At 54.3% G+C, this 24,657-nt stretch overlaps 1 protein-coding gene across 1 annotated transcript in view; it reads right to left on the bottom strand.

Moving 5' to 3' along the window:
* NPTXR (neuronal pentraxin receptor) overlaps positions 1 to 24,657 on the bottom strand; it is a 46,715-nt gene that overhangs the window by 6,441 nt on the left and 15,617 nt on the right. Inside the window, exons 2-4 of the mRNA XM_009217305.4 lie at positions 18,976 to 19,749; positions 3,773 to 3,998; positions 1,934 to 2,181 (exon numbers count right to left, since the gene is read on the bottom strand). Of these exons, the coding sequence (XP_009215569.2) occupies positions 1,934 to 2,181; positions 3,773 to 3,998; positions 18,976 to 19,749 (1,248 nt within the window). The remainder of the gene's footprint in view (positions 1 to 1,933; positions 2,182 to 3,772; positions 3,999 to 18,975; positions 19,750 to 24,657) is intronic.

The raw sequence follows: 24,657 nt of genomic DNA, 5'->3' as shown, positions 1-24,657 counted from the left end.
CCAAGTGGTGGGCACAGTAGGAGTAAAGGCTTAGAGGCTAGAATAAAACGGGAACAGTAGCAGTCTGTGAGGCTGGCTCTCAAAAGGACTCCAGAGTATCCCAGAACAGGGCTGCGCGATGCCCTGTCCAGGGTGCTGAATTCCTTCTAAAGAGAACTGAGTGCTGAACTTGGGCCAGGCCAAGGACGGCAGCCAGGGGGTGATGAAGGGCACCAGGCAGCAGGATCTAGATGTGATCCGGCCACCCCGGTGGTCATAGGGTTTATTGGGCCACAAGGGAAAGTCACTGGTCCCTAGACTTATCTCCTCCCTCCTCCTCCTCCCCCTCCAGAATGCCATGAAATGCACCTTCTCCTCAGCTGGGTTCTGATGGGTGTCAATCACTCCTAGTGGCTCTATGTGTCGTGTACTGGTCACAGGTGGGTATGATATGTGGTATCTGCATTTCCAGGGGGTCTCAATAGACCACCATGGCTGCAAGGCCCAAAGCAATGTGGCAGGCGGGGGAGGAACTTTAGGAGTGGATGACAGTGATAAGATACTCCTCCTCCTCTCCCCTCAATCACCGTGCTCCTGCCACATCATTCTCTCTGCCTTGTCCTTGTCCTGCCTCCCAGCCAGGCTGAAAGAGGGGCATTGGGGAGGGAGGCCTGGGCATGAGGAAGATGGGTGGCCTAAGGGCAGAACAGGGGACGGGTTAAGAGGTGGTTTCTGGAGTCCAAGACCCTGAATCACATCACACCCCAGCAGCTGTGTGGCCAGGGTGCATTATTTCCCCTCTCTGAGCCTCAGTTTCTCCATCTGCAAAATGGTGATAATGAGGGTACCTACTTCCCAGTGCTGTTGGGAAGATCAAGGGTAATAATGTGAGCAAACTGCTTATTAGCACAGTGCCCAGTATAATAAAAATAGCTCACAGTTATTGATGTCTGCTAAACACTGGACTCTGCTCAAAGCCCTCTACGTGCATTTAAGCCACTTCTCACTACAACCCTAAGAGGCAAGAGTTCTTATCATTCCTGCTTTAGAGATAAGAAAACTGAGACACAGGGCAGGTAGATGGCTAGTCTGAGGTCACACAGTGGTGAAGATGCAGAACCAAGACTCAAACCAGCATTTGGGCCCCAGAGCCTGAGCACAACACCTTTCTACTCTCCATAGCGGGGAGGGCCCGAGGGGCTGGCTCCAGGGAAGTAGAAGGAACAAGGAGGCCATGAGCACTTCCTTCCTCCCTCCATCCCCAGGTAGGTCTGTGCACCTCCCTTCCCTCTCTCTCTCCCTTTTTTTTTTTTTGACATGGAGTCTCACTCTGTCACCCAGGCTGGAGTGCAGTGGCGCGATCTTGGCTCACTGCAAGCTCTGCCTCCCAGGTTCTGGCCATTCTCCTGCCTCAGCCTCTCGAGTAGCTGGGACTACAGGCACCCACCACCACACTCAGCTAATTTTTTTGTATTTTTAGTAAAGACGGGGTTTCACCGTGTTAGCCAGGATGGTCTCGATCTCCTGACCTCATGATCTGCCCGCCTCGGCCTCCCAAAGTGCTGGGATTACAGGCATGAGCCACCGCGCCCGGCCACCTCCCTTCTCTTTAAGTCCAGGAGGATGAGCAGGGCCCTGGCGGCAGACACCTCAACCCTGTCCCATAGCTGGGTCACTGGGGAAGTCACTGGATCTCCAAGAGCTTCACTTGCCTCCTCTGTAAAATGGAACAACACTTAGAGCCTCCATTAGACACAGCCTGTCTTCCGGTAGCCCCATGTCTGGCTTGTCTTTATATTCCCAGAGCCCAGCCTGGCACACAGTAGGCATTTAATGTGTGCTGAATATGCAGAGCAGGAGAATGAACAGGAGAATGAAAGAGCCCAGTGTGGAGTGGGAGCTCCTGGAAGGGTCGCCGTCCCCCCCACCAGCCCTCCCCACCAGCCCTGCCCACCTTGTCATTGATCAGCAGCTCCATGGGCTCATGGCCCGCCTCTAGCAGTACAATCTCGTTGGCCTGCCCAGGCACCGAGTAGGAGAAGGGGGTGCCCTGGCCGGTGCCGCTGGACCTGGACCGCAGCCACATGCAGGCGGTGAATGCGTAGAGCTCGGGCAGCGCCTTCCGCACGCGGGCGTACATGTAGTTGTTACGGATGGGGATGCTGATCTTGAAGGCGTCTGGGGGACTGTAGGCTGAGGACCCTGAGGGTGGGTAAGGCAGATGTGGTGGAGGTCGGTGGACACCGAAAAGGGTGGGGTGGACAGCGCACACTTCAGAAAGAAGGCTAACAGCTCCCAGGCACCTGCTGCATGCCCAGTGCCTTCGGGGCCCTCTCTGCTCCACCTCTGTGTTGAGGGGCATGATTAAAGTGCAGGGGTTCTGGACCTCAGATGTCCTAAGACCAAATCTCGCCTCCCCCACTTCCCAGCCACGTGATCTTCAACAAATTAAACTTGTCTCCCCTGAACCCTTGGGAGACTTGGGGTAGACAGACCAGAGGCAGGGCTGAGGAGGGCTGGAGGTTGCTTCTCCTGTCCCTGTGCCCCAGCCAGGATGCTGGCCCTGAGCCACCAGACCTGTCCCTCCCCTGCAGCTGAGTCCCTGCAATGGCCCCTCCATTCTGAAATTTGCTCCCCACCTCTGTTTTCAAGAAGTAGCTTGAGGGCCGCCTCCTCCAGGAAGCAGCTTGGATTTTCTTTCTTTTGTGTTTTTTTTTGTTTGTTTGTTTTGTTTTTGTTTTGTTTTGTTTTGTTTTTTTGAGACAATTTCCCTCTGTTGCCCAGGCTGGAGTGCAGTGGTGCAATCTCAGCTCACTGAGACCTCCACCTCTCAGGCTCAAGCAATTCTCTTGCCTCAGCCTCCCGAGTAGCTGGGATTACAGGCATGCACCACCACACCCAGCTAATTTTTGTATTTTTAGTAGAAATGGGGTTTTGCCATGATGGCTAGGCTGGCCTTGAACTCCTGACCTCAGGTGATCCACCCATCTCAGCCTCCCAAAGTGTCGGGATAACAGGCATGAGCCACTGTGCCTGGCCCTGTATTTTCTTCTCCTGAACCCCTGTTCCCCATGTAAGCTGGTCCCAGCTAACTGCTCATCATTTCCCCTGTTCTCCCCAGCTTGTCTGTAAGCCTCTTAAGGGTGGTCTTCACAAGACTGCAAAGCTGAAAGGTCCTTGAGAGCTCATGAGTCCTAAACCCCCATTTTTCAGATGAGGAAAACTGAGGCCTGGGGAAGGAAGTGAACTTCTGAGGTCACAGAGCAAGCCACAGACAGATATGCAACCAGGAGCCAGGTTTCCTTATGCTCATACCTGTACCCTGCCCACTATGTTCCTCTGACCCTTGGCAGTGCCAGGCACAGGTGTTAAACAAAATCCTGACCGATTCCTTGAAATTGCTATTTTGTGGGTGGTTAAATGTATGACTGTGGAGTCAGACCTTGTTTGAGGTCTAGACCCACTACTTTTGTCTGTGTGACCTTGAGCACATCACTTGACTTCTCTGAGTTTCGGTTTTCTCATCTGTGAAAACTGTGAAGATTAAATCAGCTGATGTATCAAGTACTTCACCCCCTCCCAGGACACAGTAAGTGCCAGAAAATGAGACCTGTTAATAATGTTGATAATGATAATAATATCCCCCAATGATTCTCTCCATTGTGTGTTCCACAGCCTTCTCCCCACCCTCCCGTCTGTCCGTGTTAGCCTCTGGGGAGCATGGATATATTTTTTGAGTGGCTCTGTCACCCTGAGGACCCCTCCATTGCCCTCTGCAGGACCCAGGACCCACCATGCTCCAGCTCAGCCACACGACCCTGCAGGACGTCCAACTCCTTTTCCACTTCCTGCCTCTGCCGGCGGCTGCTGTGGCTGAGGGCCGCACGCTCCTTCTCCAGGGCCAGCACCTGGGCCAGCAGCTGCCCCTCCAGCTGGTCCATCTTGGAGTGCAGGCCGGTGGGCACAGCAGAGACTGGGGCTGGGGCAGCTGAGAGGTTCACACGGGCTGGAAGCTCCTGCTGTTCACAGGGCAGAGAAAGATAAGTCAATTGAGGGGAGGAAGGAAAGGCTTGGAACACTTAGATGCCTACCACACCTGCTCAGTGACCCCAGGGGAGCATCAGCTTCTCCAATATGCAAAATGGGAATGACAATGCCAACAGCAGGCAACAGATGCATCCCGGGTCCCTGGCAGGCTCTGTTCCTGGTGCTGGCGCATGACGGTGAGCAGCAGTCAGAGCTGGCCCCGGCCCTTGAGGACAGCTCAGCCCGTGGTGGGGGTGTGGGGCCTGGCCGTGAGTACTGTGAAGGTCCCCCAGGTGGTTTCAGGGTACACTCGGGGCTGAGCACCCCACCCTAGTCCTTCGTAGCAGCAAGGCTAGACACTGATGGGCTGGTAAAGGGGCGGACTGTTTCATTCCTTTACTCAGCAAGCTTCTCTAGAATGGTCCTTGGCAAAAGGCTCTGTGTGGCCATTGGGCCCACCCAGGGAGTGAAGCAGGGCCCTGGTGGCTTGACCATACCAGGGTGGCAGGTGGTTAAAATCACATACTTTCGAGTCGGACAGCTCAGAGTTCAAAACCAGCTCGGGAACCAATCTGCTATGTGACTCTTGAGAAAATATCTTGACTTCTCTGAACTTGTTTACTCAAAAGAGAACTGCACCTATTTGGAGAGTTGTGGGGAGGACTAAGGATTAAATATCAATAAACAGAGCCATTTATTGCAATTGCTGTCTAGGGCACAGTGTTCCAGGGTAGGCTCTGACATCCCCCATCCAGCTCAGGATGAGGTCTAAGTGTTTAGAGTTCCCACCACATGCCTGTCCTATCTTAAGACCCCATGGGCAGCAGAACTGGGACAGGAGCTGGGAGGGTTTCCTTCCCCTTCTCATGCTAGTAGAAGTTCCTTCTGGGGCGGAGGAAGGCAGGTGAGGCCACGGGTCCAGACTCTTGGAGGGGACAGTCTGTGACAGACATGTCACAGAAATGTCAGTAGGAGATTAATAATTCAAAGAGCTGCTAGGAGCTAAATTAAACCTTCACCATCCTCCACCATCCTCCTGGTTTCCCCCCCACCACGGTTCCTGTTACCAGGCCCGATGCTTGTGAACTTCCCAGGGGCCTGGGAAGTTTTTGCTCAGTCAGTTCTTTGCTCCCAGGCTTAGGCCCCAGACATGAACCCATTGCATTCTGTGATTCAGTCACTGAGCAAACATTCAGAAGGCAGCTCCATTGTGCTGGGCACTGCCCCAGGTGCTGAAGTTGTGGCTGGAGGCAAAACAGAAAACCAAGAACCCCACCTTTCCTCAGTTTCCTAAGCTGTGAGGGGATGGCCTTGCAGCTTGGGACAAGTACAGAATCCCTCGCCCAGCCTCACTGGCCCAGCCAATGGCCTTCTCAGTCATTTGCTGGGTGACAGGACACTGCTGGCGGCTGCTGTGACTGAGGGCCGCGTGTTCCTTCTGAGCTGCATACTCTTCCTTAACTTCTGTGAGATTGTCTTCTAGCCATGGGACAAGGGGAGAAGTGCGCCCCCTGCGTCAGAGTGCTGGGGGCAAAGGACCACTGCCATACTCAGTGCCTGAGACTTGGGAGCTGCCAGTGTGGACAGCAACATGACCTGGCTTTGAGGAGTTGCAGGAACCAGCCTCGGCTCTGCCACTTCCCCGTGAGAGTGGGGGCAGGCGGGCTAACACTCCGGGATCATTTTTCCCCTTCTATAAGACGGGCACTTGGAATGCTCAGCCTCCAGGGCTGGTCAGCATTCAACGATGGCAGGTAAGGGAAGTGCCTAGAGCCTGGCCCGCAGTGGGTGCCAAGGGCATGGTTTTGGGTGCGTGGGGTAGGTGGGAAGACTGAATGGGATGCTGTTGTTGCCGGCTGAGCCCCAGCAGACACCTTGCAAACATTCCCTCTCTGAATCTACTTAACAGTATCCCCATTTCAGGGGCAGGAAAACTGGGGTGAGTTAACCAAGATCACACCAGGAGCAGTAGCAGAGCTGGGAGCTGAGCCTAGCAGTCTGGCTCGTCCACCCCCTCTGCATCACTCACCACACAGCCTCTCTTGGCATCTGCCAGGCAGCCTCTCCAGAAGCCCTATTCCTTCTCTGTCCCACTTGTCCCTTGGCTGCCATGGGAAAGGTGTGGTTGCTTCATAGGGCAGGGGGTCTGGTGCCACTCACACTCAGCAACCCCCCTCTTCTGCTGGCAGTGGGGAGGGGCTAAGGATCAACCTCTCCATGACACAAGTCACTGAGGTCATCCAGGCTGGATCTGGAAAGGGACCCATGAAAGCAGCGGGAGAGGGGGGACTCTGGCCACCATTATCCCCCCTACCCACCTCTTGTGTAAGAGGTCACAGCCGCCTATCCACGCAGATGCCTACTTGGCCCACCAGGCTGGGGTGGAGGCCAGGTGAAGGTGGGCATGGGATGGGCACAGGAGCCTTACAGTGCACTCCCCCCTTACGTTCATCTTTGCTTTCCCGAGGGCTCCTTCTGTCAAGGTGCCTACAAACCCTGGCTCTGGTGCAGACTAACCACAAAGCCTTGGTTTCCCTTCCTCTAAAATGGGAACAGGCTGGGCATGTGGCTCATGTGTGTAATTTCAGCACTTTGGGAGGCCAAGATGGGCGCTTGAGCCCTGGAGTTCGAGACTAGCCTGGGTAACATGGTGAAACCTCATCTCTACAAGAAATACAAAGATTAGCCAGGCATGGTGGTGCATGCCTGTAGCCCCAGCTACTTGGGTGGCTGAGGCAGGAGGATTGCTTAAGCCTGGGAGGTTGAGGCTACGGTGAGTTATGATCATACCACTGCACACCAGCCTGAGCAACAGAGCGAGACTCAAAAAAAAGTGTGTGGGGGGGTGAAACAGGCTTCCTCTTGTCCATTCCCAGGACAGATGGAAGGATGGGAGGACAAGTGACAGGCCCTCATGGACTATAAAAGCATAATGCCAACTGTGGGGCTTGACTACATTAGCTGATGGGGCACACATTACCTCCAGAGCCTTCAAGTGACCTTGGATGGCCCACAGGGTGACAGGTTCAGCCACCCACTGCATTCGAGATGGCTGGACTTCCAGGAAGCCTTGGACTGAGGCAATCAGCTCACGGGATGCATTTCATCTCAGGGCTGGAAGGGCTGGGGCAGGGTCTCCCCAGTCCCAGGCGCTGTTCTGTCCTCAGTTCCCCACCCCCTCTGTGCCAAGCTTGAGGCCAGAGGGGCATGCATGGAATGAGGCTGTGCACCAGGCCCATCATTGGCACTTGGCATGTGTTTACTCATGAATCCTCGCAACCACTTGCTGAGGCTGGCACTCTTCCTATCCCCATTTCACAGATGGGAAACCGAGGCAGGAGTCCTTTTGAATTGTCTATAGCAATGGGGCTGGGCCAAGCTGATATCCCTGGAGCCAGCATCTCCTCTCTCCAGCAAAGGGAGAGAGGGGGGAAGACTTGCCAGGAAGAACAGAGGGAGGAAGACCTGCCAGCAAGAACAGCGTGTCGAGGCTATTTAAACAGACGCCGTTTGGAGGAGAAAACGTGCGGGCTGAGGGGGTGTGCGCTCAAGCTGTTCTTTTGTCAGAGCCACTGGCTCTGCAGCGGCCAGGAAGGCCATGGAGGAGGTGGGCTCGCTTGATCGTGTGTGAGTCCTTCCTTGTCCCAGTGTCTGAATCAGAAGAACACGACTCCCGCACCCCCACTTCCCATCTGCTGTGGGCGAATGCTGTGCCGCGTGGGCTCCCGGCCTGATGCCAAGTGGGCCCCTCACCTAAGATGATGGAGGGAATAATGACGCCAGCACCCCTACTCAGCTCCTGCTGGGGCAGGAAGGTGGAGGCTGAGAACCCATGGCCTGTCCCACTGGGAGTGCAGGGTGGGGTTTGGCGTAAGTGTGCTGGGCCTAGAGCCAGAGCCCCTTGTTCTAGGCCCAGCTCAACCACTAATGTGCTGGGCTCATTAGCACTCAATCAGAATGCTAATGGCAGCAGCTGTCTCCATCGAGCACTCTGCTGCATGCCAGGCCCCGCACTAGGGAAGCTCTGTGCAAACAGTTCTAGGCTGCTCTCAACAGCCTGGGTAAGTAGGGAGGCCCACTTAGAGATGAGGGAACTGAGGCTCGGTGCCTGCCTAAGGTCACATACCTGTGATGCTGCAGAGCCAGCACTCCAGCCTGGCCTTCCTGATCCTGAAATTTCTGCTCATTCCTCAGGCTCATATTGATGGTCTGGGTCTGTTTTTTGATCTGCCAAGTGGGCACAGTGCAGGTTGCCCTGCCTAACTCAAAGGCAAAGCAAGAAAGGTGCTAATGGCCACGGGAAGTCTAGAAGGTCCAGAAGGTTGTGTGAGACCATGGCGCAGGGCAGCTTCGCAAAGGGAGACTGATGAAACTGATTGGAGGGTCCGCAGGGTGGCTGAGGCTGGGATGATGCAGGGCAGCCCCACCACCTTGACCCCACCCGGGGTCTCTTCCCTTGCTGCAGGGAGCAGAAGGCAGGTGCAGGACTCCAGGGCCAGGGTCCCATCCTTTGCACAGCCCACAGACTGTGCTCATTCCTCAGGCCTACACTGCTGGTCTGGGTCTGTTGAGGGTCAGAGTCCCACCCTCTGCACAGCCGCCCCTGCCCAGGATCACCCAGGCAGTGGTACTCCCAGCTGGCGGTGAGGCAGAGGCCATTCTGGGATGGCCAGACCACCAGGTTTTGCCAGAGCGGGAGTTTGGGGTCAAGAAACTTTCTCAGAGAAACCCCATCCTGCCACCCCACCTCCCTCTCCAGGGGCAGATTGCAGGGGCAGCAGGACCAGGTGGAAAGTGAGCAGCCTTCAGGGGGAGCAGTGTGGACCATGGCCCCTCACCTCCCCCATCCAACCATCCCCTGAGTTCTGAGTCCTGCTGGGGCTCACACCTGGGCTCCATCAGTGGAGTGGCCTTGTTATGTAAGGCTGCCGTGCCTCAGTTTCCCCATTGGCCCCAAAGGGTAAAATAATAAATCTCATAGCATTGTGGTGAGGATTGACCAAGTCCATAGATAGAAAGCGCTTAGTGTGCAGTAGGCATAGGAAGCATCACAGGCGTGTCTACTATTAATGTCACGACTAACAATTTTTTTTGTGTGTGTGACGCAGTTTCTTTTGCCAGGCTAGAGTGAAGTGGTGTGATCTCGGCTCACTGCAACCTCCACCCCCTAGGTTCAAGTGATTCTCCTGCCTCAGCCTCCAGAATAAAGGGGATTATAAGTGCCTGCCACCACGCCTGGCTAATTTTTGTATTTTTAGTAGAGACAGGATTTCGCCATGATTGCCAGGCTGGTCTCAAACTCCTGACCTCAGGTGATCTGCCTGCCTCGGCCTCCCAAAGTGCTGGGATTACAAGCGTGAGCCACCATGCCCGGCAGTGACTAACATTCTTTAAAGAGTTCTTGAAGGGCTTCACCTTTCTCCATCTCCAGCCCGAAATGTTTTTGTTGCATAATTATATTGAGAGAAAAGGCAAGTTACAGAGCAGCTGGATATCACCGATATAAAGTTGTAAAACATTCAACTCGATGTGCTGTATGGTTAAAAGGCACATGACTAGGTGCTAAACGCATGAGAAATGCGTGGGAGTGGTCAACACTCATTCAGGACCGTGGTGGCCATTTGGGGGTGTGTGATTGTGGCTGGCACTGGGGAGGCTCTGGATGGGGATCAGATGATTGGAAATGTTTGGTTCTTGAGCCTGGGCAGGGACCTGGGTAGTAGTATTTATATCTTGTTGCCCATCTGAAACACTTGACAATGATTTTCTTTTAAAAACAAGAAAACAATCCTAAACTGGCATCTCTCCTGGTTGAATCTAACCCTGCATCTTACCCAGAGCTTCATAAAGTGGTGTCTCTCATGGTTGAATCTAACCCTGCGTCTCACCCAGAGCTTCACTCAGCTCCTAGGCTTCTCCCTAGTCCTGGCTACTGTCCGCTGGACTGGGTCACAGCTTCCACTCCCACCCTCCACACAGCAGCCAGAGGCAAATCCAGCCAAGTTGCTCTCCTGCTTAAAATCCTTCCACAGCCCCCTTTCCCTGCCAATAAAGTCCCTGTCCTCCTGGCTTCAGCCCTCACCCAGACAGGACCTAGGTCACACCCACTGAAAGTCCTCTGCTGCTCAACTGCCCCAAACTCCTTCTCACCCTAAGGCCTCCACACATGCTGTTCCTTCTCCAAGAACATTCTTCCCGCCCCCACCCCTCCTCTGCCCAGTGCCTGCTCACCCTCCAGATGGCAGCTTCCCTGATGCCTGAACTGAGATACTCTATATAGAGAGAAGAGGGCCTTGAGAGTTTCTCTGGCAGGGCTGCAGAGTACTCATCCATCCATCCATGCATCATCCATCCATCCATCATCCATCTATTCATCCATGTGTGCTGCAGCAACATGGCGTCCGTCGTGGTTGTGGACATGAACTCTCACGTTAGACAGGCCAGCGTCATTTTCAGCTCTTCGCTTACTAGATCTGTGGCCTTGGGCAAGTTGCTTAACTCCTCTGGCCCTCAGTTATCTTATCTGTAAAATGGGTGTAATAATAGTACTACATTTGGGGATATAAATAATGATAAAATGAAAGAACAGATATGAAGTGTGGCCAACCATAAGAGGCAGTATGTGGTTGTCACCATTACTATTATCCTTTGCTATTGTTGAGAGGCAGGAGAGCATAGTGCATCATGGTGCAGGCCCTGGAGCCAGACTGCCTGGGTGGAAATGCCAGCTGAGTGAGCTGGGCAAGCTTCTGAACTTTTCTCAGCCTCAGTTTCCTCATCTGTAAAACAGAGATAGTAATAGTCCCATAGTTCTTGTGGGATTCAATTGTAAGGTCCTTGACAGGCCTGGTGCAGAGGGTGAGCTCACCCCTGCTGCCTCTTGCCAAGTGCCAGGTGCTGTGGCCCCAAAGGCAAATATGGCCCCATGGTTCCGCCGGTGGCGGTGCTCCCAGTTGGCGGTGAGGCAGAGGCTGTTCTGGGATGGCCAGGCCACCAGGTCTTGCCAGGGTGGAAGTTTGGGGTCAGGAAGCCTTCTCAGAGAAACCCCATGCTGTCACCCTGCCTTCCTCTCCAGGGACAGGCCCAGCAGGTGACTCCACCTCCTCCCACCCAGGCGGGGAGCAGGTGAGTGGTGGGCAAAGGACAGGGTGGTTTTGATCATCCTGGTCTCCTAATGACACTTTGAAGCTGAAGAAAAGAAGACGAACGGGGAGGAGGATGAGGAAGAGGGAGCACGGATGGGGTTGGCCGTGTACCTCCCAGGTCCGAGACCCTAGACCCTGTCTAAAGACCCCTCTGGCCCCAGGCCCCTTGCTCCTCCCTTCAAAAGTCCCTCCTGTCAGGCTGCTGCTTCCAGAAGCCCAGCTGGGAGTTCTGCTGAGGTCCTGCCTGCCCACACGCCTTCTAGGCCCCAGCCAAAATCCTCAGCAGATGGAGGTCCCCCACCCATAGCCCACTTCAGTGAGAAATCCTGGCTTGGTCTTGACTCAGCCTCTGTGGCTGTGGGCAGGTCCCTCAGCCTCTCTGAGCTTCAGCTTCCCCTGGAGTAAAACAAGGGCTGTGGAATCACCTAAGTGCTCCCACCTTGGGTTGGTTGCTTGTATCCCTGTCCCCAGAGTTCCATGGGGATGATGTGCCCAAGACTGTCCTGGGGAGAGGCCCCCCACCCCGGCCCCGTGCCCCACCTTCTTCACTCTGTGAGGAGCACCGACCTCTGAGTTCATTCCACCTCCTACAGGCAAAGATTTACCAAATGGCCAATAAACATAAGAAAAGGTGCTCAACATCATGAATCATCAGAGCAATACAAATTAAAACCACAGTGAGTGCACTACACGCCCACCGAAACGGGAATGTTTTTAAAATGACCATACCGAGTTTGGCGAGGTTTACACGCGGGCGGGCGTGTAAACTCTCCCAGCTACTGTGGGGAAATGTTTGGCTGTACCTTCCGACGCTAAATATATGCCCCTCTTGCAACCCACTCCCGTGGCTCGATCCAGGGAGAAATGAGGGCTGACGGCCGCCAACAGATATCCTAAGAATGTTTACAGCAGTCTTATTTGTAAATCAGAAACAACCCACAGGTCCATCCACAGAAAAACGGGTAAATGAATTAAGGCTCGTCTGCACAACGGAACACCACACGGCAAGGAAAACGGCAATCCTCCGTGGGTACACGCAACAAGGCTGGATGCCACAGACGTGACACTGAATGAAAAATACCAGATGCAAGGGTGCACAGCTGTCTGCGTCCATTTGCACGAAGTCCAAACACAGGCCAAACTGACTGTGGTGACAGGAGACAGAATAGCCGTTGCCTTTGGAAGGCCAGTGTCTTTGGGGGAACCAGGGAGCCTTCTGGGGGTGCTGAAAGTGTTCCAATTCCTGATCTGGCTGGCATTTTCACAGGTGTATCCATCCATACATTTTCATTGAGCTGTCCACTTATGATTTGTGCCTGTTTAAGTGACATCTGTGACCTCTCACGTATCTTGAATGTAAGATAAACCTCAAAATAAACAAGTCCCACAGGCTTTTTTATTTTATTTATTTATTTATTTTTGGGGATGGAGTCTCACTCTGTTGCCCAGGCTGGAGTGCAGTGGTGCAATCTCGGCTCACTGCAACCTCCACCTCCCGGCTTCACACCATTCTCCTGCCTCAGCCTCCTGAGTAGCTGGGACTACAGGCACCCACCACCACGCTTTGCTAATCTTTTGTATTGTTAGTACAGACAGGGTTTCACCTTGTTAGCCAGGATGGTCTCGATCTCCTGACCTCATGATCCGCCCGCCTCAGCTTCTCAAAGTGCTGGAATTACAGGCGTCAGCCACCGCGCCCGGCCCCGACAGGTTTTCAAATCTCCATTTCAGACAGGAAACTGAGGCTGAGAAAGTTAAGCACCTTGCCTAAGGTCACAGAACTCTCAAGTGACTGAGCTGGAATTTGCACCCAGGTGATCTGGCCCTGGAGTCTATACCAGGAACACATTCCACGTTCCACACTGCAGCTCTCTCGGGGCTGGAAGGGGCACTGTGGGGGAGGGAGGACATTGTGGGTCCACATCCTCCAACCAAAGCCCAGTAGCAAAAGCCCTCTCTCCACATTCCGCAGCCCCCAGCCACTCCCTTCTCCCAAGCCCTCTTCACTGCCAAAGAGGCAGGGTCAGGGGAACCAGTGCCCACTGGGCAGAAGCTTCTAGAATGGGCAGCAAAGTCAGAGAAAAGCAAAGACAACCAACGGAATTTAGAGAAGACACCAAGAGATCCTCGAAGCCGCTGTTTATCTGCAGATTTCCCGGAGAAACATAGTTCTGGGAGTGGGTGGAAGGGGCTCGAGGGTGGCACACACATGTAACCCCCATAAACACACAAGGCACACAATCCCTATTTAGAAACCATCTGCCCAAGAACTCAGGATGTAGAGCCTAAGGGGGCTGGTACTTAGCTCCTCCTCCCGCCTGTTTTACAGATAAGAAAACCAAGGCACCGAGAGGGAATGTGATTAGTTTATAGTCACAAGCAAGAACTCAAGCCTGTGCCTCCCAGCCTTTCTATTTCAGAGACTCTATTCTATTCTATTCTATTCTATTCTATTCTATTCTATTCTATTCTATTCTATTCTATTCTATTCTATTCTATTTTTTGAGACAGAGTTTCGCTCTGTTGCCCAGGCTGGAGTGCAGTGGCACTGCCTCGGCTCACTGCAACCTCCGCCTCCTGGGTTCAAGCGACTCTCCTGCCTCAGCTTCCCAAGCAGCTGGGACCACAAGCACGTGCCACCATAATTGGCTAATTTTTGTATTTTTTAGTGGAGACAGGGTTTTGCCATGTTGGCCAGGTTGGTCTTGAACTCCTGACCTCAAGTGATCTGCCGGCCTCGGCCTTCCAAAGTGCTGGGATTACAGGTGTGAACCACTGCGCCTGACCTATTTCAGAGACTTTTTAGAGCTGGAAGTGTGTTTAGGGAGTATCTGGCCTGCTGCATCATTCATTGTACAGAGGGGAAAACCGAAGTTGGTGGGGGGCGGGGCAGGGATTTGCCTGGGTCTGTGTCCTTCACTCTCTCTGAGCTTCTATTTGCTCATCTGTAAGATGGGAATGCGTACAGCCTCCATCATAGGACTGAAGACTGAATAAGCTAATATGTATCTAGTAAGTGTCTAGTAAGTGTTAGTTACTAGCAGCAGCAGCAGCAGCAGTAGACGTGAAGGTCTGGCAGAAAGTCTCCTGGCTATCTAGCCGGTCAGCAAGGCAAGTCTTAAGGACTGGCCTCCACGCCTCTCACTCTGGGGTTCCGAGGCAGAAATGGTCCAGGACAGTGACTAGCACAGGTACCGCCCTCACCTGGCAATTTTTTTTTTTTTTTTTTTTGCACTCTGTTGCCCAGGCTGGAGTGCTGTGGCGCAATCTCGGCTCACTGCAAGCTCCGCCTCCCTGGTTCACACCATTCTCCTGCCTTAGCCTCCTGAGTAGCTGGGACTACAGGTGCCCACCACCACGCCCGGCTAATTTTTTGTATTTTTAGTAGAGACAGGGTTTCGCTGTGTTAGCCAGGATGGTCTCAATCTCCTGACCTCGTGATCCGCCTGCCTCGGCCTCCCAAAGTGCTGGGATTACAGATGTGAGCCACTGAGCCCGGCTTACCTGTCTTTCTTATGCTCCCGAAGGTGGGTGACGTCTGACCCCTCCAGATGGGTCTAGAGTTGGTGATGAAGAACGAGGGCTCTAGAGCCAGACACTGGGCTCCACTGCTGACTTGGGGCCAGTTCCTTAACCTCTCTGAACCTTGGTTTCTTTGTACCTCCCTCATAGAGATTTTAGGAGGATTAAATGAGATAATTCGCAGGGCCTGCTGCATAGTAAGTGCTCAGTAAGCGTTCGCTATGATGGTTATTTGGCTCCCACTCCAGGATGGGCGGAGGCAATCAGCTTGCCAGGCTGGGTTAAGGATGTGGTTTATGCCAAAGAAATGCTGTTGAAATTAATCTTGAAGTTCTGTTGTATATATACATTAAATTAACACAAAAATGGAACAGGGAACATGCATGCATGGCCTGTAGCCGCATCAATGGGCCAGCTCTTGGAAAGTGGCTCCTGGCCTCAGCCATAAAAAGTCAATATTGGCCAGGCGCAGTGGCTCACGCCTGTAATCCTAGCACTTTGGGAGGCTGAGGCGGGCGGATTACCTGAGGTCAGGAGTTTGAGACCGGCCTGGCCAACATGGTAAAACCCCGTCTCTACTAAAAAAACAAGAATTAGCTGGGTGTGATGGTGGCACATGCCTGTAGTCCCAGCTACTCAGGAGGCTGAGGCAGGAGAATTGCTTGAACATGGGAGGCGGAGGTTGCAGTGAGCCAAGATTGCGCCACTGCACTCCAGCCTGGGCGACAGAGCTAGACTCTGTCTTTAAAAAAAAAAAAAAAAAAGTCGATATCCTCTGACCCAGTACCCAGTAATACCACTCCTGGGAATTCAGCCTAAAGAAATCAACGGACTCAAAAATAAACAAACAAACAGCTCTCTGCATGAAACGGATCCTGCAATGAATATCTGGAAGAAAAATAATTTAGAAACAACCTACATCTCCAGTAACAGGAGCCGGTCAAGTGACTGATGGATGGGGAGCTGCAGATGAATCCCAGGATATTATGGCGTCATTAAAATGGTAATTACACAGCAGCTCTCAAACAATGGCTGCATAAGGATAAGGACCGAAAGGGGGCTGCAAAAAGGGAGAAAATGACGCAATCGAATGCAGTATTCTCCCCAAAACCTTTTGACTTATTTCAATGAACAACAATAACAACACAAGTAAAAATGGAAAAGAAGACATTTCCCCTAAGCCCTTAAATGTGGCTCCCACTTGAGGCTTTGGGGAGAGGACATGCCAATCAGACCTTCCCTTCCCTTTTGTAGGAGGGAGGTGATGCACGGATGTGCCTGGTGGGGCCAGCAGGGAAGTGTGACGATTATGGAAGCCCAGGTGGGGATAGGAAGGGGACAGAGTGTGAACAGGGATGGCTCCTGAGAGGAGGTGTCCTTGGAGCAGACTCTGAAATGAGGAGCAGGAATGTGCTGGGGGTGATCCAGGCAGAGGCAGGAATGAACTGAGAGAGGGGTCAGGAGGGGGGACCACATCCGAAGTGGTAGCTTAGGAGTGGACTGAGGAGTTTGCACCCTAGGAGAGCCCCTTGGTGGGCTTAAGGAAGACCCTTGGGGCTGCCTGGAGAAGGATGGAGGGAAGCGTGTGCCGGAAGTCATGAGACCAGAGATGAGGCTGCTACAAGCGTGCAGAGATGAGGCCAGTGAGAACTGGGGGGAGAGGGAGGGGCCAAGGATGGTTTCTCAGGGCATGTGGAGGTACCCGGTTCAAGCTGAAACACAGTGTGGTTAGGGGGCTGATGGGACAACCAGAGGGAGATGCTCAGGAGGCCGATGTGTTGATGCCAAATCTGGAGCTTGGGAAGGAAACCTGAGCTGGACACTAAGCTTTGGTTTGGGGCCCCTCCGTGGAATGGGTGTGGGAAGCCTCAGGGCGTGGCTGAGTGCACCCAGGGAAAGTGAGGGCCAAGAAGGGCACACCCCTTAAAGGAGGAGGACGCTGCAGGGAGACAGAGGCAGCAGACAGAGGGAGGAGGAGGGGTGCTGAGAGAGGCGGCTGGAAGCCCAGGGCATGGAGACCTGCAAGAGGGGATGAGAGGCAGGGTCAGGTGTCAGAGAGGGTTCCACCAAGATAAGGACTGAGAAGTCCTCATTTATCATCTTGGGGACATTAGCAAGAGCACTTTCAGTGTATCCTGGGAGGGAAAGGAGACACTGAAAATCTGGGGACTTTGAGGATACTGAATGAGAAGAGAGGGGAGAGGTTGGACAGTGGCTAACGGGTGCATGGGACTCCGCTGAGCCAATTGGTCTCACGCTGTGTCTGCTGGGCTCCAGCTTCAGCCCCAGCCCCTCCTAGCCACGCTCAGAAGGCAGACCTGGTGGCCAAGCAGGCCCCTGCCCTTCTCTGTCTGTGGCTGCTGCACTCAGAAAAGAGGAGAAAGTATCCATGGGGAAGCTAGGGCTCCCCCAGCCTGGAAGGCTGACCTCTTGCCAAATCCCAGCTGCCAGGATCCCCCCAACCTCAGCGGGCTAACCGGAAGGGAGGCCACCCTGCCAAGTGCTGCAGGTGCTGGGGGCACAGGTCCAAGGCAGGTCCAAGCCTGCCAGCCCCAGACGTGGGAGGAGCCACCTGTGCCATCTGGGCGTGGGGAGAGGGGCTATGGCAGGCACGAGGAAGTTTATTTAATGAAAGTCAAAAATTGTTTTTTACATGACTAAAACCTGTTGCCTAAAACCTGTTTGCTCCTATTTTGAGTTTTGACTGTATTTTAAAAATGAGTAATATTATAGCTTAATGATAAAAATAGCAATCACTCAAATTGACTGAACATACCTGTGTCCCAGACACTATTCTTGGCCTTTCATATAAAGTACTTAATCCTCCTAATATCCCAATGAGGTAGGTGCTATTACTATCCCCATTTTACAGGTGAGAAAACTAAGACTTCCCTTCATTGCATACTTTCAGCTTTTTCCTGATTATTTTCAGGCTCTTGGTTCTCTTACTAGAAATCCCCCAGAACTGGCGTCGGGGAAGAGGTGGGTATGGGCCTGGCTTTTCTCCTGCTTCTGCCAAACCTCTTAGGACGTTTCTGAGCTGAGTTTTCTCATCTGTAAGGTGAGGGGTTGGCTGCAATGGCTGCCTGGCTGCACTCTGACACCCTGTAGGGAGGGTGCTGACACCAGTACAGGCATCCTTGAGGGCTGTCGGACCACAACATCCTCAGCCTTGCGAGTGGGCATCACCTGTGCTGGTTGCCCAGGATTTAACTTAAACAGCCCCGGGGGTAAGGGGTCCTTGCATTTACTCCCTGCCTCTCTCCTCCCTCCAACTTGCCTGATTCACTCCACCTGGGTGGAGGTAGCAGAGGGGGCAGCGCCGGCTTTGGCCTCTTTCTCCCTCTTCCTTCCACAGATCTGATTTTTTTGCTTAACCCCCTTCCTTGTGGTCTGGAAGTCAGTCCATGGCTGGGGTGGTGAATGTGTCCTGGATGTTTGTCCTGCCCAGTCTGTCTGCCTTGCACTTCTGGGAATCCCAAATTCATTCTTACAGGGAGGAAGGTGGCCATGGGACTCCAGGGGGGAAATGACTGGCCCAGGGTCACATGACAGCCAAGAGTGGGTTCCCCTATGCTGGACTCCTTATGTCTGAGCCCCAAGACTGAGTCAGGAAAGCCTGGAAAAGGTGAGTGGAGGAGGAGGAGCTCGGTGGGGCCTTGTTCGCCATTCAGCCCCCACCCAAGAGCTGTGGGCTTCCAGGTGTGTGAGGCTGGGTGCCTGGAACCTGAGCTCCTGCGGTTTGGGTCGTAGTCTGAGCCAGAGTGGGAGATTCAGGGTAGGGAAGTGATGAGGGGCACCCAGGTTTGTCTTATGGGGCACTCTGTTCCCGGCTCTGTGTAATGAGGGGAGGACCCCGAGTCCCTTGGACAGCGCTTCCATCTCCTGGCCAGAGTGTGAGGGTGGAGCTGGTGCTGATTCGGGGGTGTCCGAAAGAAGGGACATTCAATGAGGTCCTAGTACGTGCCAAGCATTTTCACACCCCTACATTTGATTCCATTTCCATTACAGGTGGACACTGTTATACCTATTTTACAGACACAGAAACTGAGGCTCAGAGAGGTGCCTGGAGAGGGAAAAGGGTGGGGAGCGAATCTTTCTGGCGCGTCCCCTGTGCCTCAGTCACCGTGCCAGACGCCTGCCCGCGTTCCCTATCGGAATCCCCCTGCCTTGCCAGCGAGGAAGGCGCGATCGTCCCCGGAATACAGACGGGAGACCGGAGACTCGGGGACCGCGGGGCGACCGCGGCGGGGCGGCCCCTCACACCACCCGGGCGGCTCCCCCGACGGCGCGTGTCGCTCACCTCCAGGCGGTCGATGCGGTCCCGCAGGGCGCGCACGGCGTCCTCCAGCTCCAGGATGAGCGCAGGAGAGTCCCAGGGCCCGTCTGCCATGGTGTCCCGGCGGGGTCCGGCACCCTGGAGGCCGCGCGGCAGGCCGCTCTCGCAGCGGCCCAGCTTGCCGGTGAGCTCACGGATGGTGTCCTGGTCGGCGCGGATGCGCGCCTCCTGCTGCAGCGCCGTCTGGCGCAGCTGCTCGGCCGTGTTCTGCAGCAGCAGCAGCTCTTCGCGCTCACCCGGCGCAGCGCCCGCCGCGTCCCCCTGCTGGGCTTCCGACGGGCAGGCGGCCGCCAGCGGCGTGCACAAGAAGCGGCTGAACAGGGGCCCGGGCGGCAGCGGGTGCGCGCTGGCCGCGGGTGCCCCGGGCAGCGCGGGGGGCCCGGCTGAGCCACCCGCGCCGTGCAGCGCGCTCAGGCTCCGCTGCGGGCCCGGGGACGCGGCGGCGCCCGAGGCGACCGAGGCGTTGTCGGCGCCGCCGGGCAGCGCCCGCGCTGGGCTGGCCGCCAGGGGCACGCTGGCGATGATGCAGATGACGGCACCGAGGAACGCCAGCATGCCCGCGGCCAGCAGCACGGCCAGGAACTTCAGCGTGAGGCGGGCGGCGGGGGCGCCCGAGGCCCCCGGCAGGCGCGGCGGCGGGGTCGGGGCGCGGAGCCCTGGCGCGCTGGGCCGAGCGGGGCAGGCGCTGGAGCCGGAGCCGGAGTCGGAGCTGTCGCCGCGGCCGCTGCTGCCGCCGCTCTGAGCCCGGGCGGCGGGAGGAGGAGAAGGCGGCAGGCGGCGGGGAGGGGGAGCGGGCGCGGCGGCCCCGCCCCACTCGCTCCCCCGGGCCGGCCCTGGCCCAGCCCCGCACCCGTTCCATGCCGGGCGCCGGGCTGGGGGCGCCGCCGGGGATGCGGCGAGGAGCGAGGGCAGCGCCTGGGACCTTATCTTGTCGCGGTCACAGCGCAGGGGGCGGCGACCCGAGGGCCGCGCGGCGGGGCTCCTGGGTGACCCCCATCCCAGCCCTCCGGTGCTCTGGCCCCCTCCCCAAGCCGGTTATGCTCACAGCCACCCAGGAGGGAGCTCTCCTCCGGGAGGGGCTCTGCGCTGGGGGCGCCACAAGCTCGGTCGCAATTGAGCTTCGCCCTGGACAGGCTCACAATAGAAATGAGGAAACTGAGGCACCGGAGGTCAGGCCGCTGTCCAAGGTCACCAGGTGGCTGCGTTGGAGCCGCCTGCGAGCTCAGGCACGTTTCACTGGATCAGACTGTGGATGGGGCTGGAGTGGGAGCGGTTAGAGGAGAAGAGGCCAGTTTTGGGGGTTGGGGGAGGCGCGGATTTTGACCTAAGTTACTGACCTAACTTACTGAGATACTGTGGCCATCTGCCCATCATCCCCACCTCCAACGTTCTGAAGGAGCAGAGTTCACTCCCCACCACCCTCATTACAAAATCTTCCTGTGATCTCAGAGGCTGATGGAAATTCTCTCCTCTGAATCCTTGGGGGCTTAGAGCATCACAGGTCCAGAGAACGCCTCCCCGCCCCCCACTGCAGTCTGCCTTCGTTGGCAAGCGATGCCACGTGCCTGGTGGGCATGTGGACCAGGCCCAGAAGGAACAGCAGGAATGGGAGTGGGCTGTGCTGTGGGGGTGGCGGAGGAGCGTTTTACTTTCTCCTGTCAAAAATGTCTATATATATTTTGTTGAAAATTAACTTTGCAATTAAAAACTTAAAAACAATCCTACTATCCTCCACAATTTATCTCCAGCTCCAATTTTCCATGAGGCCTTTCCTGACCAATATGGATTCCCAGGGCTGGAAGGGCGCTGGGAGGGCTGTGATTATTCCCAGCCCTGTCTCTCTTCCAAGCCTGCATTTTTGTCTTGAAGGGAAGGAGCAAACCAGGATCTCTGGTCCACCACGGCTACCACTGTGGTTTCGAGTGGACTTCACATAGCACTGGTGGTGCGGAGAGACCAGAATGTTTCCCAGGAGGCCACAGCCCTGGGGGACACTCTCCAGCCACTGAGATTTTGTCCAGTGTTCCCAGGCACACGTGCTCCACCTCCCTCCACACACGTTAGGATGGTGTCCACTCTGCTCACCCATCTCTAGGAGCCAGGGATTTTTATCCATACCTGAGTTGTGAAAGAGGAGCGAAGCAAACACAAGCGCTGCATGCCAGGAACCTGAGTGCTGTGTGTGCATGGATATGTGCTGGCACTCACTGAAGCTGTGACCTCAAAACCCAGTGCAGGCAGCTGGGCTTGGAGGAAGCGTCTCATGGACAGAGAAATGGGCTGAGCTCTTGGAAGGTAAAGGCCAGCGGTAGGCCCTGCTAAAGTCCTGGGGATGCATGAGGCATAGGGACTCCTGGTATATCTACACGTGTGCTGTGAAGACAGAAGCACAGAGATAGCATCTCCAGGAGAAACTGTCATAGGAAGTCCAGGGAAGGACAGGAGATGCCAAGAGAGAGGGCTGCTGCCAAGAGCAGCAGAGCCACTGTGACTGGGGCACCAAATGGTGCTACCTTTACCTGAGCTGCCCCCTGAGACTTTGAGGACAGTTTGGATTAATGGGTCCAGAGGCTGGAGTCAAATCTTGTTTAAACTGGTCTGTTGATCCCCTAGAATGACTTTATTTATTTTTATTTTTTTGAGACAGAGTCTCGCTCTGTCACCCAGGCTGCAGCGCAGTGGCGTGATCTCGGTTCACTGGAACCTCTGCCTTGCAGGTTCAAGCGATTCTCTTGCCTCAGCCTCCCAAGTAGCTGGGACTACAGGTGCACACCACCACGCCCAGCTAATTTTTGTATTTTTAGTAGAGGTGGGGTTTCAACATGTTGGCCAGGCTGGTCTCGAACTCCTGACCTCAGGTGATCCACCTGCCTTGGCCTCCCAAAGTGTTGGGATTACAGGCGTGAGCCATGGTGCCCGGCCTCTCCCTTCTTCCTTGACCCATCTCTATCCCCAGCACTAAGCATGAAGCCTGCTCAGGGAAGCCTCTCGGTGAATGTTTGCTGAACTAGTTTCCTAATGCCGCTGCTGCAGGCAGAGGAAGGAGGAGAGGACAGAGAGGTCCCAAAGCCCATTTCTCCTAGGTCCTGGGAGAGACCCCCCCTTAATCCTAACACAGGATTCCTCAAGTGATGGTCAGAGAAGTATTCTCGGGGGAACTTCCCTAAAACTGGAATAGTTCCTATATTTTCCCTCTGAATTGTCATGACTCCTAGTTTTTTTTTTTTTTTTTAATTTCTTCACTTTCATTCCATTCTTAGGCTAAGGGAATTCTGCCATATATAACAAATATAGGAATTCATTTTAGAAAACATGTTTTGAGACCTACATTGTGCCAGGCATAGTGCCAAGCCTGGGGAAAGCTGGGAACTAGACAAGCTCACACAGTTTATATTCCAGTGGGGAGGCAGGCAGTAAACAAATGAATAGCTAAGTAAACAAGTTAATTTCCAATAATGATGAGAATGACAAAGAAAAGTCTTAAAGTGATGTTATAGAAAGTTACAGGAAGTGGGAAGCAGGGAATTGGGAAGTGGGCAGTATTTATAAGGTGGTCAGACCTAAATGACCCAGGAAAACAGCCATGCAGAAGTCTGGGGGAAAGATGGTGTATTCCAGGCAGAGGGAACAGCTAGTGCAAAGGCCCTGGGGCAGAAAGAAGCGTGGTATGTTTCAGAAACAGAAGGAACAGAGTGGGGCTAGAGCAGAGTGAGATGTAGGGGAGGGAGGAAGCTGGACAGGAAGGTGGGGGCCGTGTAGAGATTTACAGGCTCCGGGAAGGGAGTGGGTCTGATTCCTTTACCTGAGCTGCCCCCTGAGACTTTGGGGACAGTTTGGATAAATGGGTCCAGAGGCTGCAGTCAAATCTTGTTTAAATTGGTCTGTTGATCCCCTAGTATGATTTTATTTTTTACTTTTGAGACAGAATCTCGCTCTGTCACCCAGGCTGCAGTGCAGTGGCGTGATCTCGGCTCACTGGAACCTCTGCCTCGCAGGTTCAAGCGATTCTCTTGCCTCAGCCTCCCAAGTAGCTGGGACTACAGGTGCACACCACCATGCCCAGCTAATTTTTGTATTTTTAGTAGAGATAGAGTTTCAACATGTTGGCCAGGCTGGTCTCGAACTGCCAGAGTGGTCTTTTAAAAACACAAAGCAGGTGATATCACTTCTCTGCTTCAGCCCTCCAACTGGGTTACAAAGAGATAAGAGAGGGTTGGGAGCGTTGGCTCACACCTGTAATCCCAGCACTTTGGGAGGCCAAGGCAGGTGGATCACAAGGTCAGGAGTTCTAGACCAGCCTGGCCAACATGGTGAAACCCCATCTCTACTAAAAATACAAAAATTAGCCAGCTGGTAGTGGTGCGTGCCTGTAATCCCAGCTACTCGGGAGGCTGGGGCAAGAGAATCATTAGAGCCTGGGAGGCAGAGGTTGCAGGGAGCCGAGATCACACCACTGCACTCCAGTCTGGGCGACAGAGACCCTGTCTCAAAAATGAAAACAAAAAAACAAGAGGAAATGTGGGAGGGGGTGGACAATTGGAGGGCTATGCCTCCATCCAGGTGCTTCTCCAAGTAATGGCAACTTGGAGTTGTCGGTGGTAGAAAGATGTGGATGGATTGCAGATTTGTTTTACAGGTAGCATTTATCAGTTGGACCCTCCAGGAAGCGAACACTGAGATGGGGCCAGAAACAGAATCGGGCAGGGAGAGTCTCCGACTTCAGTGCTGATCTAAGAAAGTGTTGGCCACCCCAATAGGGAGCTCTGGGGCTGAGATTGCCCAGGAGGGAGTTTTTGCATCAGGCACAAGTGGCTTGTCTCTGTGGTGCCCTTTTCACCCTGAGTCATTGGCTGGAATCTTCCCCAGAAGAGCAAGGCTTCAGCTCAGAAGCTGAGGTGGATCACAAAGTTGGAGAGCATCTGCTAACTGCCCCATCTGCTGCTGAGTGGCAAATTTGTGGTTGAATAGAGAGCTGAGGGGGCCCCTCCCTGGCTGCCATGGTCCATTCCTTATACCAAGGTCCAGTTCTCCATACACGGTCAGGAGTAGTCCCTCCAAGGTCCCCGTGGCCTCTCTTCCTGAGGGACATCTGGAAGGGGGAGGTTAGTGGGAAGAACACCAGCCTCCGCTGCTGCAGTTGGTTTCAGGCTGCAAGAGGCATCATGGATTCCTCCCCTGTCCATCTAATCATTCTCCCAGTCATTGACTCTGCTGATAAAAGGGGGAAGAACATTCTTTCATTCCCCGGAGCCTAGGAAAGTCCATGGTACAACATATTTTCTCAATAAATGTTTTTTGAGGCCAGGCATGGTGGCTCATGCCTGTAATCCCAGCACTTTGGGAGGTGAAGGCAGGAGAATGTCTTGAGCCCAGGAGTTCAAGACTAACCTGGGCAACATGGTGAAACCCTGTCTCTGCAAAAAATACAAAAATTACCCAGGCATGGTGGCACGCACCTGTCATCCCAGCTACTTGAGGGGCTGAGGCAAGAGGATCTCTTTAGTCCAAGACGTCGGGGCTGCAGTAAGCTGTGCTTGTGCCACTGCACTCCAGCCTGGGTGACACAGCGAGACACTATCTCAATACAAAAATAAAAATAAAAGTTTTTTGAACTGAGATACACTTTTAAAAGGGGGGAGGAGGGAG

This window comes from Papio anubis, chromosome 16 (assembly GCF_008728515.1).
Source record: "Papio anubis isolate 15944 chromosome 16, Panubis1.0, whole genome shotgun sequence".
NCBI classification, from domain to species: domain Eukaryota; kingdom Metazoa; phylum Chordata; class Mammalia; order Primates; family Cercopithecidae; genus Papio; species Papio anubis.
Note: the sequence above shows the minus strand (reverse complement) of the source record. Positions and strands in the feature narration are given on the sequence as shown.